This window comes from Carcharodon carcharias, chromosome 2, assembly GCF_017639515.1.
Source record: "Carcharodon carcharias isolate sCarCar2 chromosome 2, sCarCar2.pri, whole genome shotgun sequence".
NCBI lineage: Eukaryota > Metazoa > Chordata > Chondrichthyes > Lamniformes > Lamnidae > Carcharodon > Carcharodon carcharias.
In genome coordinates this window covers 36,751,060-36,764,966 of record NC_054468.1, presented here as the reverse complement: position 1 = coordinate 36,764,966, position 13,907 = coordinate 36,751,060, and the positions used below count along the sequence as shown (strand labels likewise).

General features: G+C 39.3%; 1 protein-coding gene across 2 annotated transcripts in view; it reads left to right on the top strand.

The window, feature by feature from the left end:
* Nucleotides 1-566: 566 nt before the first annotated feature.
* Nucleotides 567-13,907, top strand: part of eif4e2 (eukaryotic translation initiation factor 4E family member 2) — a 35,277-nt gene continuing 21,936 nt past the window's right edge. For both annotated transcript variants that reach the window (XM_041176925.1, XM_041176918.1), the window contains exons 1-2: nt 567-688; nt 12,799-12,913. In XM_041176925.1, coding sequence (XP_041032859.1) covers nt 669-688; nt 12,799-12,913 — 135 coding nt within the window. In that variant the 5' untranslated portion in view covers nt 567-668. The remainder of the gene's footprint in view (nt 689-12,798; nt 12,914-13,907) is intronic.

Below are 13,907 nucleotides of genomic sequence, written 5' to 3'. Positions count from 1 at the left end.
TGTGGCAGGGACTCCCATGAGGACAGTGGAAACACTTTACAGATGTCCTCAAAGCATCCCTGAGGAGGTCAAAGATACCACCAATTCATGTGTGAACCCTGGCTTGTCACCAACCAAAATGGAGAAGGCTCATTCGAAAAGGCAGCAAACACATTCAGAGACTTCATCAAAACTGTGCAGAGGTGAGATCAAGGCATTGGAGCAAGCACACAAGTCTCCAATCAACCCAATCCTCCAAGGACCATCTGCCCCACATGTGGTGGAGTCTGCAGATCATACAATGCACTTATTGGTCATTTCAGAATGCATCAAACCAAAGTGGAAGCAAGTCATGCTTGCTTCCCCTTTCCCCAGGTGGTCCTCCCACCTCCTCGCCTGGTCCTCCCAAGCGGTCCTCTCCTCGCCCGATCCGCCCACCTTCTACCTCCTCGCCCGGTCCCAGGCGGTCCTCCCACCTGTCACCGCAGTTGGACATGACGTAACGGTCGATGTGACGACACTTCGCGCGCACAGAGCGGGCATCATGTGCTGCGTTCCCGGATGTGCGGGACCCCGCCCCTCCCCTCCCCTCCTCAGATGACCGTGCAGCTGGAGCCCCTGTCGTTGTCGCTGCCGTAAGGGGAGTGTCCCCGAGTCAGAGAGTAAGGTCCTGCCCGGTGCACAACATCATGAACAACAAGTTTGATGCGTGAGTCATTGATTTCCCTTCATCCTTCTCCCATTGAAACTTTCTGCTGAATCCTATTTCGGCACTTGGCGGCCTGGATCCCTGATTTATTTTTTTCTGGGCCAGTAAAAAAATGTCACCTGCAGGGCCGCAGCCACATTCCGATTCGGGCTGTTGGAGTTGCTGTGCCTCCCCGCTGGCTGACCCTGTGTGTTGTCACGATTTCGTGATTCCGATAATCCAATCGATACGGCGGGGGCGGGGGGGAGTGCTCACGCTAAACCTGAGATAGCGAACGCTTACATTAGTGTCCCTTTGACAAACAGATAATATTGAAACCAACGTATCAACAGCATCTTTAACATTTTAAAATGAATCCAGCCCTTGGATGGATTTCTTGTTTTGTCAATCGGCTGGCCATAATTTGAAATGACAATATGTATTCAAGGGCTAGTGTTGTCGAAGAACGAGGTTATTCCTAAATGATGTGAAGCAAGAAGCAGTAGGGGTTCAGGTATATTGATCATTACAATGTCATGAACAGATGCAGAAAACAATGCAAAAGGCTAATGGCTGGCCTTTATCTAATAGACGAATTTTTTTTGTATATAATCTCATGGGATGCCCTAGAGAAGGCGGTGAGCCACCTTCTTGAACCGCTGCATTCCATGTGGTGTATTGTACCCACAGTGCTGGTAAGGAGGGAGTTCCAGGATTTTTACTCAGCAACAGTGAAGGAATGGTGATATGTTTCCAAGTCAGGATGGTGACTGGCCTGGAAGAGAACTTGGCAGGTGGTGGTGTTCCCTTCTTCCTTTAGATGGTAGAGGTCACAGGTTTAGAAGGTTCTGTCAAAGGAGCATCGGTGAGATGCTGCAGTGAACCTTGTACATAGTACACACTACTGCTGCTGTGCGTTGGCGGTGGAGGGAGTGAATGTTGAAGATGGTGGACAGGGTGCCATACAAGTGGGCTGCTTTGTCCTGAATGGTGTCAATTCTTGATTGTTGTTGGAGCTGCACTCATCCAGGCAAGTGGAGAGTATGCCATTGTACTCCAGGCTTGTGCCTTGTAGATGGTGGAGAGGCTTTGGGGAATCAGCAGAGTTACTCTCTGCAGAATTCCCAGCCTCTGACCTGCTCTTGTAGCCACAGTGTTTATATGTCTGGTCCAGTTCAATTTCTGGTCAATGGTAACCCCCAGGATGTTGATAGTGGGGCATTCAGCAATGGCAATGCCATTGAATATCGAGGGGAGGTGGTTGAATTCTCTCTTGTTGAAGATGGTCATTGCCTGGCACTTATGTGGCATGAATGTTACTTGTCACTTATAAACCCAAGCCTGAATGTTGTCCAGGGTTGCTGCATATGGGCACGGACTGCTTCAGTATCTGAGGAGTCACGAATGGTGCTGAACATTGTGTAATCATCAGTGAGCATCCTCATTTCTGACTTTATGATGGAGAGGAGGTCATTGATGAAACAGCTGAAGATGGTTGAGCCTAACACACTACGCTGAGGAACCCCTGCAGTGATGTCCTTGGACTGAAATGATCGACCTCCAACAACCACAGCCATCTTCCATTGTGCTGGGTGTGACTCCAACCAGTGGTGGGTTTTCCCCATTTCCATTGACTCCAGTTTTGCTAGAGTTCCTTGATGCCACACTCAGTCAAATGCTGTCTTGATGTTAAGGGCAGTTACTCTCACCTCACCTCTTGAGTTCAGCTCTTTTGTCCATGTTTGGACCAAGGCTGTAGTGAAATCACGAGCTGAGTGGCCTTGGGGGAACCCAAACTGAGTGTCAGTAAGCAGGTTTTTGCCGACAAAGTGTTGCTTGATAGCGTTAAATAGAATACGAGGTATTGCCACATCGGGAGCTTTATGAGCAGTTCTGATGCCACATCTTAGGAAGGCTGTATTGGCAGTGGAGGAGCTGCAACATAGATTTATGGATTGATACCTGGACTCCAAGAGTTAAGCTACAAAGATAGATTAAACAAATTAGGGTTGTATTCCCTGGAATTCAGAATGTTTTAGAGTGATTTAATCAAAGCTTTCAAGAAATTAAAAGGAACAGATAGGGGAAAAGCTATTTCTTTTGGTTTGGAAGTCGATGTTAGTGGGTATAGTCTAAAAATTAGAACTGAATATCATAGCAGTATACACAATCCTGAGGGGTCTGGAGAGAGTAGATAGGCAGAAGCTGTTTACATTGGTGGAAGAATCGAGAACCAGATGGCACAGATTTAAAGTAATTGACAAAAGGAGCAATGGCAACATGAGGAAAAGCTTTTACACATAGCGAGTGGTTTGGATCTGGAATGCACTGCCTGAGATTGTGATGGAGGCTGGTTCAATCAAGGCATTCGAGAGTGAATAGGGTTATTACCTCAAGGAAGAATGTGCAGGCTGATGGGGAGAAGGGGAGGGAGTGGCCCTAGAGAAATTGCTCATTCGTCGGAGCCAGCACAGAAGAAACAGGCCGAATGCCGCCCTCCGGTGCTGTAACCATTCTATGCAATTTTCCTGAGGTTGCGAAAAGTGTGATATAAATGCAATGTTTTGTATTTTTATTACTTATTTGAAGTATATTCTAAAGAAATTCTGTGCTGCAGTCGATTTTAGAGCATTCAAGATGATGGTTCTGCTATGAAATTTTGCAGTATAGCCCCAAGAATTGGGTCAATTTGAAAATTTTCAAAAGCACACTTCTAAGACTGCATTTTTGAATAAGATATTGACTGCTACTACTATGCCTGCATTTAACCTTGCTTATATTGTGCAGCCAGGGAGTGAAACTGATTATCCTTGGGACAAAAGGAAGCGAATCCTACCGGATATTTCAATTTTAAAATTACAGTTCATATACACAATATACATTCCTCAGTGGTTGTCAGAGGATTCCTGAGGAGTACAAGATCACTTAACTGATCTGCGTGGATTGCCTGAGTTGCTCGATCTTTTTGTAGCCGGAAAGCATAAATGCTTCAAGACTCTGTTTATGTTGCTAGGCAGAGTGTTGCCAACGGAAGCATCCACACAAAATACCTTTTGGTAGCATACACGGACTTCAGGGATGACATGTTGCTATTTGTTTGCTGTTCTGCTGCCAATACTGTTGTTAGTAGTATGGTAGAATAATTCAATTCAGTTTCAATTTATTGTCCATACTGAAATTCATTTTGGGTACATTGCTTGTCCATGAAAAAGTTACATATAATTGAATAACAAAAAGAAACAAAATTACATATTGGTCTAATGTTTCCCTGAACTCGTCCAGCAGTAATAATGAGACAAGGGGTGATTCTTATTGTCCATGACATCCTTTACTTTCATCAAAATTCTTCAAGGGCAGATTTTGTTGATTTAGGTCTGCTCATCAAATACCCTTCTACTACTGCAAGTAAATACATTGTATTGTAGGGAAGAGTACTGTATATGGTTAACAGTTGAACTTTGTACCATATTTTACAAGTGTGTTATGGTTTTCTGAAATTTCATTTGGCTGTATTTCCATATTAAATTATTCTTTATAAAATATTTATTCATCCCCTTTACATGCTATTGTACATTCAGCATTTGCCACTGTTTCTGATGGGACATCCCCTATCCAAGCGGCTCTCTGTATTTGAAAAAAATCTTCTTTTGGCAGTGATCATAAATTTATGCCATTAGTGACTGCTCACTGACTAAATGGCACAAGCTTTTCCAATTTACTTTATCAAAACCTCTCAGCTTTGAGCACTCCAATCAGATCTTTTCTTAACTTTCTTCACTTTAATAAAGAGAGCTTTAGTTTCTTTAGTGTTTCCTCATTCAAAATCCTCTCACCTGAAACAGTGAATCATCTGCAACCCTTTACATGATCTTGACATCTTTTCTAAAGGTTAAGGTGCCCAAACCATGACATCATGTTTTAGTTGTAGATTAACATGATTAGTATAAGTTTAGTATTACCTCTTTGATTTTGTACTCTCACACTTGCATGTCTTATATGTTTCATCAGCTTGTCCTTGCACAAATTCTTAAAAGTGTATCTGGTGCTTTCAAAGTTTTACCATTTAATCTTTCTTCCAAAGCATATGTTGCAGTAGATTTCATCTGCTATCTATCTGACCAATCCTCTGGTGCTTTCAAAGTTTTACCATTTAATCTTTCTTCCAAAGCATATGTTGCAGTAGATTTCATCTGCTATCTATCTGACCAATCTATCCATCTGTTTTACTGTTCTGTTCATAATTAGCTACTCTGGGATCACACCATTGTTTACACTCCTCAAGCCTGAAATCATCCATTTTTTTATTTGTTCAAGGGATGTGGGCGTCACTGGCAATGCCCACCCTTAATTGATCAGAGGGCATTTTTTAAGCGTCAACCACATTGCTGTGGGTTTGGAATCATATGTAGGCTAGACCAAGTAAGGATGGCAGACTTCCTTCTCTAAAGGACATTAGTGAATCAGACAGGTTTTTGCAACAATTGGCAATGGTTTTGTGATCATCATCAGACTTTTATTGAATTCAGATTTCTCTATCTGCCATGGTGGTATTCAAACCCAGGGTCCCAGAGCATTATCTCGGGCCTCTGGAATTCCCGTGACAATATCATTATGCTACCACTTCCCCCAACTACAATTTGCTGCCTTTTAATTAACTTTGCATCTATATTACTATATTCCCTTTAGTGCTTCCATCTAAATTTTATTACAGACCTGTTCAGTACCTTATCATTTGCCTTTTTGTTATGATATGGCAGTTGGTATCTGCCAAGCTGACCAAATCCACAAGGGAAACTTGGCCACGCTATCACAACGATTTCACAATTTGTATTTATAAAGAGAAGGCTTATGCACTGAAGTCAGAAGTATTAAGTCCACTACCACCTTTAGAGATTTAAGATTAAATTAAAACATTTATTAACAAAAGAACAAAAAACATAAACACACAAGATTACAGATACGCGGTTATAACAGTTCCCAAAATTTCTACTTAACCAGACTCCCAACTACACATCCACTTTGAGGCAACAATCCAAATAGATTCCAACTTTATAAAGTCATCCAACAATATTACCACATTCACCCACTGGACAATGGAATTCCAAAGGCTTTTAACACAACTTCGGTTACTGGAACAGCAAACCTCTTAAGGATGGTTAGAGGTTTTTTTCTCCAAGTCTGTTTCACACAGCCATCTTTTCAGATCTCTCTCAGCCTTCTATCCTCCTTTAAATGTATTTTATATTCCTTTTGATTTGTAACTCCCATTGTTTCCACTTGTCTTTAGAAATTATTTTTCCTAGAAAATAAAAATACTTTCATGTTCTCATTATGGTCAGCACTTTTGGGAAAAATCAACATTATCACTTTGCCTTATTTATATTGTCAGTTGTAAACATTTTCCATGATGCTTTGAAAATTAGACACCTCCACTTATCTAAAAAATGCAAATTCCATTCACACCGTATCTACTGACCTCACCTTAGTTTTACTCATGTCCATTTTAAATGCCTGTTTTACACCTCACTTCTTTGTAATTTAAACCTTGTTGCCTAACTGTCTCTAGTTAAATTAGCCACACATACACACATATACACACACAGGCTTATGCCTGCTTTCAATTATCCCATAATAATGTTATGAAAAATATATTCCCTGACACCTCCATCCTTATGGATAAATAAACCATCATAATTTTAAAAGACGGTTTCATTTTCTCAACCCAACTTATATTGCTTACTATACTTATCTATATACACGAAACTATTACACTACCAGGTACGTGCATTAACATGGCAATATTAATTGTATCAACAAGAGGTTATTTCACCTAGTATCCACGTGTCAAATGTCCAATTACCTTTGAACTTTAATTGCGGATACACTGTCAAGTGTTTAAAGTTTCGTGTGCAGCTGTAAATCTGTAAATTAAACGGGTGCAATAATAAACTCCATCTGAACAGTCTTGCACTTCAGTCTTGAAATTTGTCCAGATATTTTAAAGGATTCTGGCCTCTATAAACAGTTGTTTTCAAAGAATTGCTTGCAACACAAACCTCAATGTTGCAATGCTAACACCAGACCTAGAGTCCCTTATTCGATGGTTGAGTATCTTTTCTGATGTACATTCAGCTTCCATGATATCTACCAGCTTTTCGATTTCTGTTTCATCATCTTGTAACAATACAGTGCCAATACCCAAATCATTTACATCAATTGCCAACTTAAACTGCTTGGCATCATTAGGTGCTGCCAAAACTCGTGTAGCAGTCAACACAGTTCTTAAACTGTCAAATGCATTCTGCCACTCCTGTGTCCATTGAAATTTCTTGTTCTATTTTTAGTAGTTCAATCAATGGAACAACTACACTGCTAAAATTTGGTGCAATCTTTTGGTAAAATCCACTCATACTCAGAAATCTCAGAGCTTCCTCTTTTGTTGGAGGCACTGGGAAATTCACGATAGCTTTTACTTTCACATCTCTTGGGGCCACCTGACCACACCTAACGGCATGGCCGTTAACTCGCGCTTTTGCAAATTCACTCTTAGCCAAGTTCACCATCAAATTAGTTTCTTGTAGTTGATCAAACAGTTCTTTCAATGTTGTATATGCTCCCCCCATGTTTGACTGAAAACTACTAAGTAACCAATATAAATAGCACAATTGCTCAGTCCTGCAATTACTTTGTTTGCCAGTCTTTGAAATATTGCTGGTGCATTTGTTATACCAAATGGCATAACTTTAAACTGATATAGCCCATCTGGCGTTACAAAAGCTGATATCTCTTTTGCTCTTTCTGAAAACAGTACTTGCCAATATCCTTGCAGCACATCAATCTTTGTGATAAATTCTGATTGTCCCACTTTCTCAATACAATCTTGCAACCATGGAATAGGATATAAGTCCTCTTTTGTCATTGCATTCACTTTTCGCTAATCACAATCTTTGCGTTCCATCCGGTTTTGGCACCATCGCAATAAGTGAACTTCAGTTAATACAACTAGACTCAATTATGTTATTTTGAAGCATGAATTTGATTTCTTTTTGTACTTGAGTAATTTTACTGGATTTAATCTATAAGGATGTTGCCATATTGAAATGGAATCTCCCACATTATTCCCACAAATAGCTTTTTGTGTGACTGCAATAGCTTTTCCAAATCACTTTGACACTTGTCTGGAAGGTAACTCAATATTAGTTTTTTAAGTACTCCCTCATTGTCCAATTTGATTAGAGGAAAATCAATTTCAGAATCCTTCATTTCTACCTCTATCTACTACTACTAATACCTCCTTTTGGCTATCTTCCCTGTCAAAGTACTTTTTAAGCATATTTACATGACACACCCTCTGCTTTCTTCCATCTGGAGTATTTATTAAATAATTTACTTCACTCAGTTTCTTTTCAATCCTGTAATGGTGAGGTTTAGTGGGCCTTAATGGTCCACCTGACACTGGTAACAAAACTAACACCTTAATTCCAACAACAAAACTATGCACTTTTGCCCTCTTATCTGCATTTGTCGTCTTCACCTGCTGTGATATCTTTAAATATTCCTTAACTAACTCACATGATCTGTTCGATTTTGCTCTGAATTTTGTCACATAATCCAGGAGAGTAGTTTCTGAACTCTGACCCACTAGTTTATCCTGAATCAATTTGAGTGGCCCCCTTACTTCGTGACCACAGACTAATTCAAAATGACTAAACCCTGTTGATTCATTAGGGGCAGCGCTAATAACAAATAACTAGAATGGAATCCCCCGATCCCAGTCCTGTGGATAGTCTTGACTATAAGCTCTCATCATAGTTTTTAAAGTTTGATGTCATCTCTCTAAAGCACCTTGTGATTCAAGGTGATAAGCTGCTGACTTAAATTGTTTTATCCCTTGGCTGTTCATTACTACTTTAAACAGCTGTGACATGAAATTCAAACCCTGATCCAACTATATTTCTTTTGGTAACCCATACCTTGTAAAGAACTTTGGTCATCTGCTCTACAGTTCTCTTTGCTGTAATATTTCGTAAAGATGTTGCTTCTGGAAACCTTGTAGACGCATCCATGATTGTCAGCAAGTACTGATTTCCACTTTTGGTCTTAGGGAGGGGCCCTACACAATCAATCAGAACCCTGGTAAAAGGTTCCTCAAATGTTTGTATTGGAATTAAAGGTGCAGGTTTAATCACTGCTTGAGGTTTTCCTGTATCTGATATGTGTGACATGTTCTACAGAAGTTAACTACATCTTAAACAGCCCAGGCCAATAAAAATGTATTTTTCCAAATGAGTTTTCCTAATTTCTAAATGTCCAGCTATTGGAATTTCATGAGCTACTCTCAATATTTCATTTCTGTATCCAGATCGTATAATTATTTGACGTACTACCGCCCACTTCTCATCTACTGGAATATGAGACGGTCTCCATTTCCTCATTAACACATTACATTTAAGGTAATAACATTCTGGAATACATTCTGCCTCTGTTTCCGAATAAGCTGTCTGATATAACTTCTTTATTCGTGGATCCTTCTGCTGTACCTCTACCAATTTCACTGAGCTAAACACTTCTGTCCCATCCTCTACAACCTTATCTTCCTGCACAATCTTTTAAAAAGCAGGACCATTTAATTGGATGTCAGCATCCTTCCCCAGCCTTTTAGATTCCTCCTGCTCCTGATTCAACCTGTGAGTTTGTGATCTTGTTACTACACAATATGGAAACAATCCAGGATGCTCTTTCTGCAGCACCTCTGTTGAATGCGTCTCCACAGGCTGCTTGACTACTGTAAGCGTACCAACATTTGTGACCCAGCTATATCAATTGAATCCCTGCAGTGGGCAATTTTCCACTACTCCGAACAATAACCTCACTTGTTTTCAACTTACTTTGTAAATTTACCTTCCACAATGGAATAGGTTTAGCATCTCCGTGAATTTCACTTGTTACCACACTTTCCTGCAATTGTCCCTCTGGACAACAAATCGCACTATCCCATAACATTAAGGACTAACTTAAATTTTTAACATCTTTGCCTGCTCCACTATGGACACCTGGAAAGACTTTCCCTTCACACACAAAATCTTTAAACGTTTCTGCAACCTGCCTTCAGAACTCCCTTGGGTAAATTGTGAACATATTATCACTTCTTTGCTGCTCACTGATTCTTCCAGCTTCACCTGTACACAGGTTGCCCCTGGATTTCAGAACCCACAATACTCTTACTTCCAGAACTTTTCTGTTTTCCAACTACTGCAGTAGGTTTTCCATTTAACCTTTAACACTTTATTACAGTGAAAACATTTAAGTCTTCAATGGTCACTTCCACCCTCAGCACCTTCCTTTCTGCCTTTTCACTTTCCCACTTTCTATCCTTCTTGGATTTAAAAGGGTGATGAGAAAAGATTTAGATCTATGGACTAGCTCATAACCACCAGCTATCTCTGCTGTTTGCCTAGCTGTTTTAACCCTCTGTTCCTCCACTTGAATTCTAATTACTGAAGGAATTGAATCTTTAAATTCTTCCAAAAGAATTATGACTAGAAGAGCTGCATATGTTGTCCCTACCTTTAATGCCCGTATCCACCGGTCAAACTTATTTTGTTTTACGCTACCAAGCTCAATATAAGTCTGACCAGATGTTTCCTTGCATACCAAAATTTCTGCCTCTGTACCGCAGGAATCAACTCATATGCATTCAAAATAACCTTTTTCAATGCCTCATAATCCACCTATACTACTTCTGACAGCAATGCATACCTCGAGCTCTACCTACCAACCTTGACTGTAAAAGCAATGTCCAGATTTCTTGTGGCCATTTCATTTGCTTGGCTATCTTCTCAAATGAAATAAAGAATGCCTCTATACCCCTTTCCTCGAACTTCGGAAGAGACTGCACAAATTTAAACATCTCCCCACTGGATTTTTGGCCTAAAAGTGGTTGTTTCCACATCAGAACCTTCCTCCTCATCCGAAGTCTCTTTTTTAACTTCCAGCCTTTTAAGCTGATACTCTGTTTCCATTTCCTTTTCTCTTTTCTCCATTGCTAACTTCTCCCTCTGAAGGTCAAGTTTTCCTATTTCCATTTCTCTTTGAAATGCTCTCTCTTTTTCCTTTTCTTCTGCTTCTAGCTTTTTCAATTCTAATATTTTCTTTTTCTTTGACCTCTAATTCAAGTTTTTTCTTGTGCATTGCTTGTTCATGTTCAAGCTTCTTCATTTGTAACTGAAGTCTCATTGCCTCCAGCTGTGACTCACTAGTTTCGGGTATCCCTTCCAATTTCTAATGCTACGCTATTACTTCAATTATATTTGCTTTCTTTGCCCCTGTGGTTATCCCTAACTGCAACTTATCCACCAAATCTGTTAACTGTGCCTTAGTTACTTTTTATAAACCAACCAGGGTTACATCTTCAACTCCCAGAAAAGAGTTAGCAACTGTTAAAGCCATATTTGCTCTCTTACCACTTTAAAATCCCTCAACACCAACTCCTGAGTTCAGTGTTCTTCTCATCCATGTATCCTTATGATTCACCAACCCCAAGGCAATCAAGGAATTTTAAAATTCCCACAAAGAGCCCCCAATTTTGTTACGATATGGCAGGTGGTATTTGCCAGATTGACCAAACCCACAAGGGAAACTTGGCTATACTATCACAGCAATTTTACTTTGTATTTATTATAAGAAGGTTTGTGCACTGAAGTCAGAAGTAATGAGTCCACTACCACCTTTAGAGATTTTAAAGAGCAAATTAAAACATTTAACAAAAGAAAAAAAACTTAAACACACACAAGATTGCAGTTACACAGCTGTAAAAGTTCCCAAACATTCTACTTAACCAGATTCCCAACTGCACACCCTTTTTAAGGCAACAATCCAAATAGAGCCCAAATTTATAAAGTCATCCAGCAACTTTACCACATGCACCCACTGGACAATGGAATTCCAAAGGCTTTTAACACAACTTTGGTTACTGGAACAGCAAACTTCTTCAGGTTGGCTAGAGGCTTTTTCTCCAAGTCCCTTTCACACATTCACCTTTCCAGATCTCTCACTGCCACACCTCACAGAGCCTTCCATTATTCTTTAAATATATTTTATCCCTTTTGATTCCACTTGCTTTTAGAAGTTACTTTTCCCAGAATATAAAAAAACTTTTCATTTCCTTCTTATGGCCAGCACTTTTGGGAAAAATCAGCATAATCACTTTGCCTATTTATCTTGCCAGTTGTAAACATTTTCCATGTCACTTTGAAAATCAGACACTTCTCCACTTATCTAAAAATGCAAATTCCATTCACACCATATCTACTGACCTCACCCTAGCTTTCCTCATGTCCATTTTAATTGCCTGTTTTACACCTCACTTATTTGCTAATTTAAACCTTGCAGTCTAACCGTCTCTAGTTGTATTAAATTTGGCACAGACACACACATACACAGAAGCCTGCTTTCAAGTATTCCACAATAATATTAGGAAAAATAATTTTCCTTGACACTTTTGAAGATCCATATACACAACTTCCAAATTGTTTCTTATATCAATATATTCAATATATTCCAATCTTCCAAGAACTTTATTATATTATCATGAATCTGTATTGTCTACCTGTAATTGAGTATAACTGTCTAGGTGAATATTCATTTTATCCTGTCTTGTTTATCAATGTTGGGAACCAATGGAGGAACTCATTATTAACCCCTTTCTCCAATGTAAATAATAAAAAGACCAAATCTCTGGACATAACATAGTAGCTAATCGCCAAGACTATATATGGGTCATGGGGGGAGATTTGATTCTAAAGAATGTCATCATTTGGAATTATTATGGAATAGTTCTGCTGAGTTTTTCCAGGTATTTTTGTTTTCCCTCTGGAATTTGATGTGCTACTGTTTCAACAGCTTTATTTGTTGAAGAAGATATGTGGAATATTTTTGTCAGATACACTGGTTAATTTTGTATTTATGAACTCTGCTTGCACACTATATGCCAGGCAATTTCACAAGCAACAACAAGTATGCAACTTATTGATAGAACTATTACTGATTTTGTACAATAGAAACAGATTGTAATGCTATTGTTAGCTCTCAAACCAAACTGGACAATCGTTAAATTGTTCCCTCATTTGCAGTTTAAAAGATGATGACAGTGGAGACCAGGATCAAAATGAGGATAGCCACACACAGAAAGAGAATGAGAAGGAAAAAACAGACAAAGAGAAGACCCAAAACAGTACCAAAAGGAAGGTGAGAGCATAAAGGCACACACTGCATTAGGAAGAACAGCCATACAAAATGTGTTGCTGAAGGAACAGCCAGCTCTCTCACTCAGACTCTGCTGGGTGAAAGAAGAAACTGTGGACAACTGATCTGTGGTGGGTTCATACAGAGAGTTTTACTTGCCTATTAACTGCAGTGTTCATGCCTAAGATTTGAATGATATATAATTGATGGGTGATGCGCTCTGACTGACTAAACAAGTTGACCTATAAATGTGCTACTGGGCAGGAGGGAAATAATTGGATTTTAACCTTGCATTTGGGCATATTAGTTGTAATCCAGTAGTTAATTTAGAATATAAATTGAAAGATTAAAAGTTATGCAAGTAAGTATGCAGTGGTGACTAGCCTGATACTGGTTCATCAGATCCTTTTTTCTCCCAAGTTTTAATAATAAAGTAGATGAATGTCTCCCAATGCATTTATACAACCGCTTTGTGTCAATGTGAAATAGTTTCTGTTTCAGTGACATAAAAGTGACAATAATATAATTTCATATCCTGATTCAGATTTATGTGGGAGTGTTATCAAAGGTGTGCTTGATACCGTGTTGAGCATAATTCCAGGTAATGTGAAACCAGTTTAAAAAGTACTGAAGTAATCTGATAACCAGCTCTAACTTTTCTAAACTTATGGAAAGTTTATTTTTCAAAGCTTGAAATACTCAACATTAGAAATTTACTGCCAGGCAACTGAGCTCTGGGATTGGCAGCTAACAATATATTAATGGGCATTGCTGGCTACAAACTGCACCCTGGCTACCAGTTGCAAACTGCTAAAATGAGTAAAGGAATCAAAAGTAGCATGGAGTATCAATGAAGTATGAGTAAGCAAAAAAGGCCCTGTCTTTAAAGCTGCTATTTATAGACCAGCAAATGACCACATAAGAGTGTACAAATAAGAAATATGACCATCTAAGAAGAACAGTCTGACCTTTTCAAAACTTTGGGTACAATTGCGCT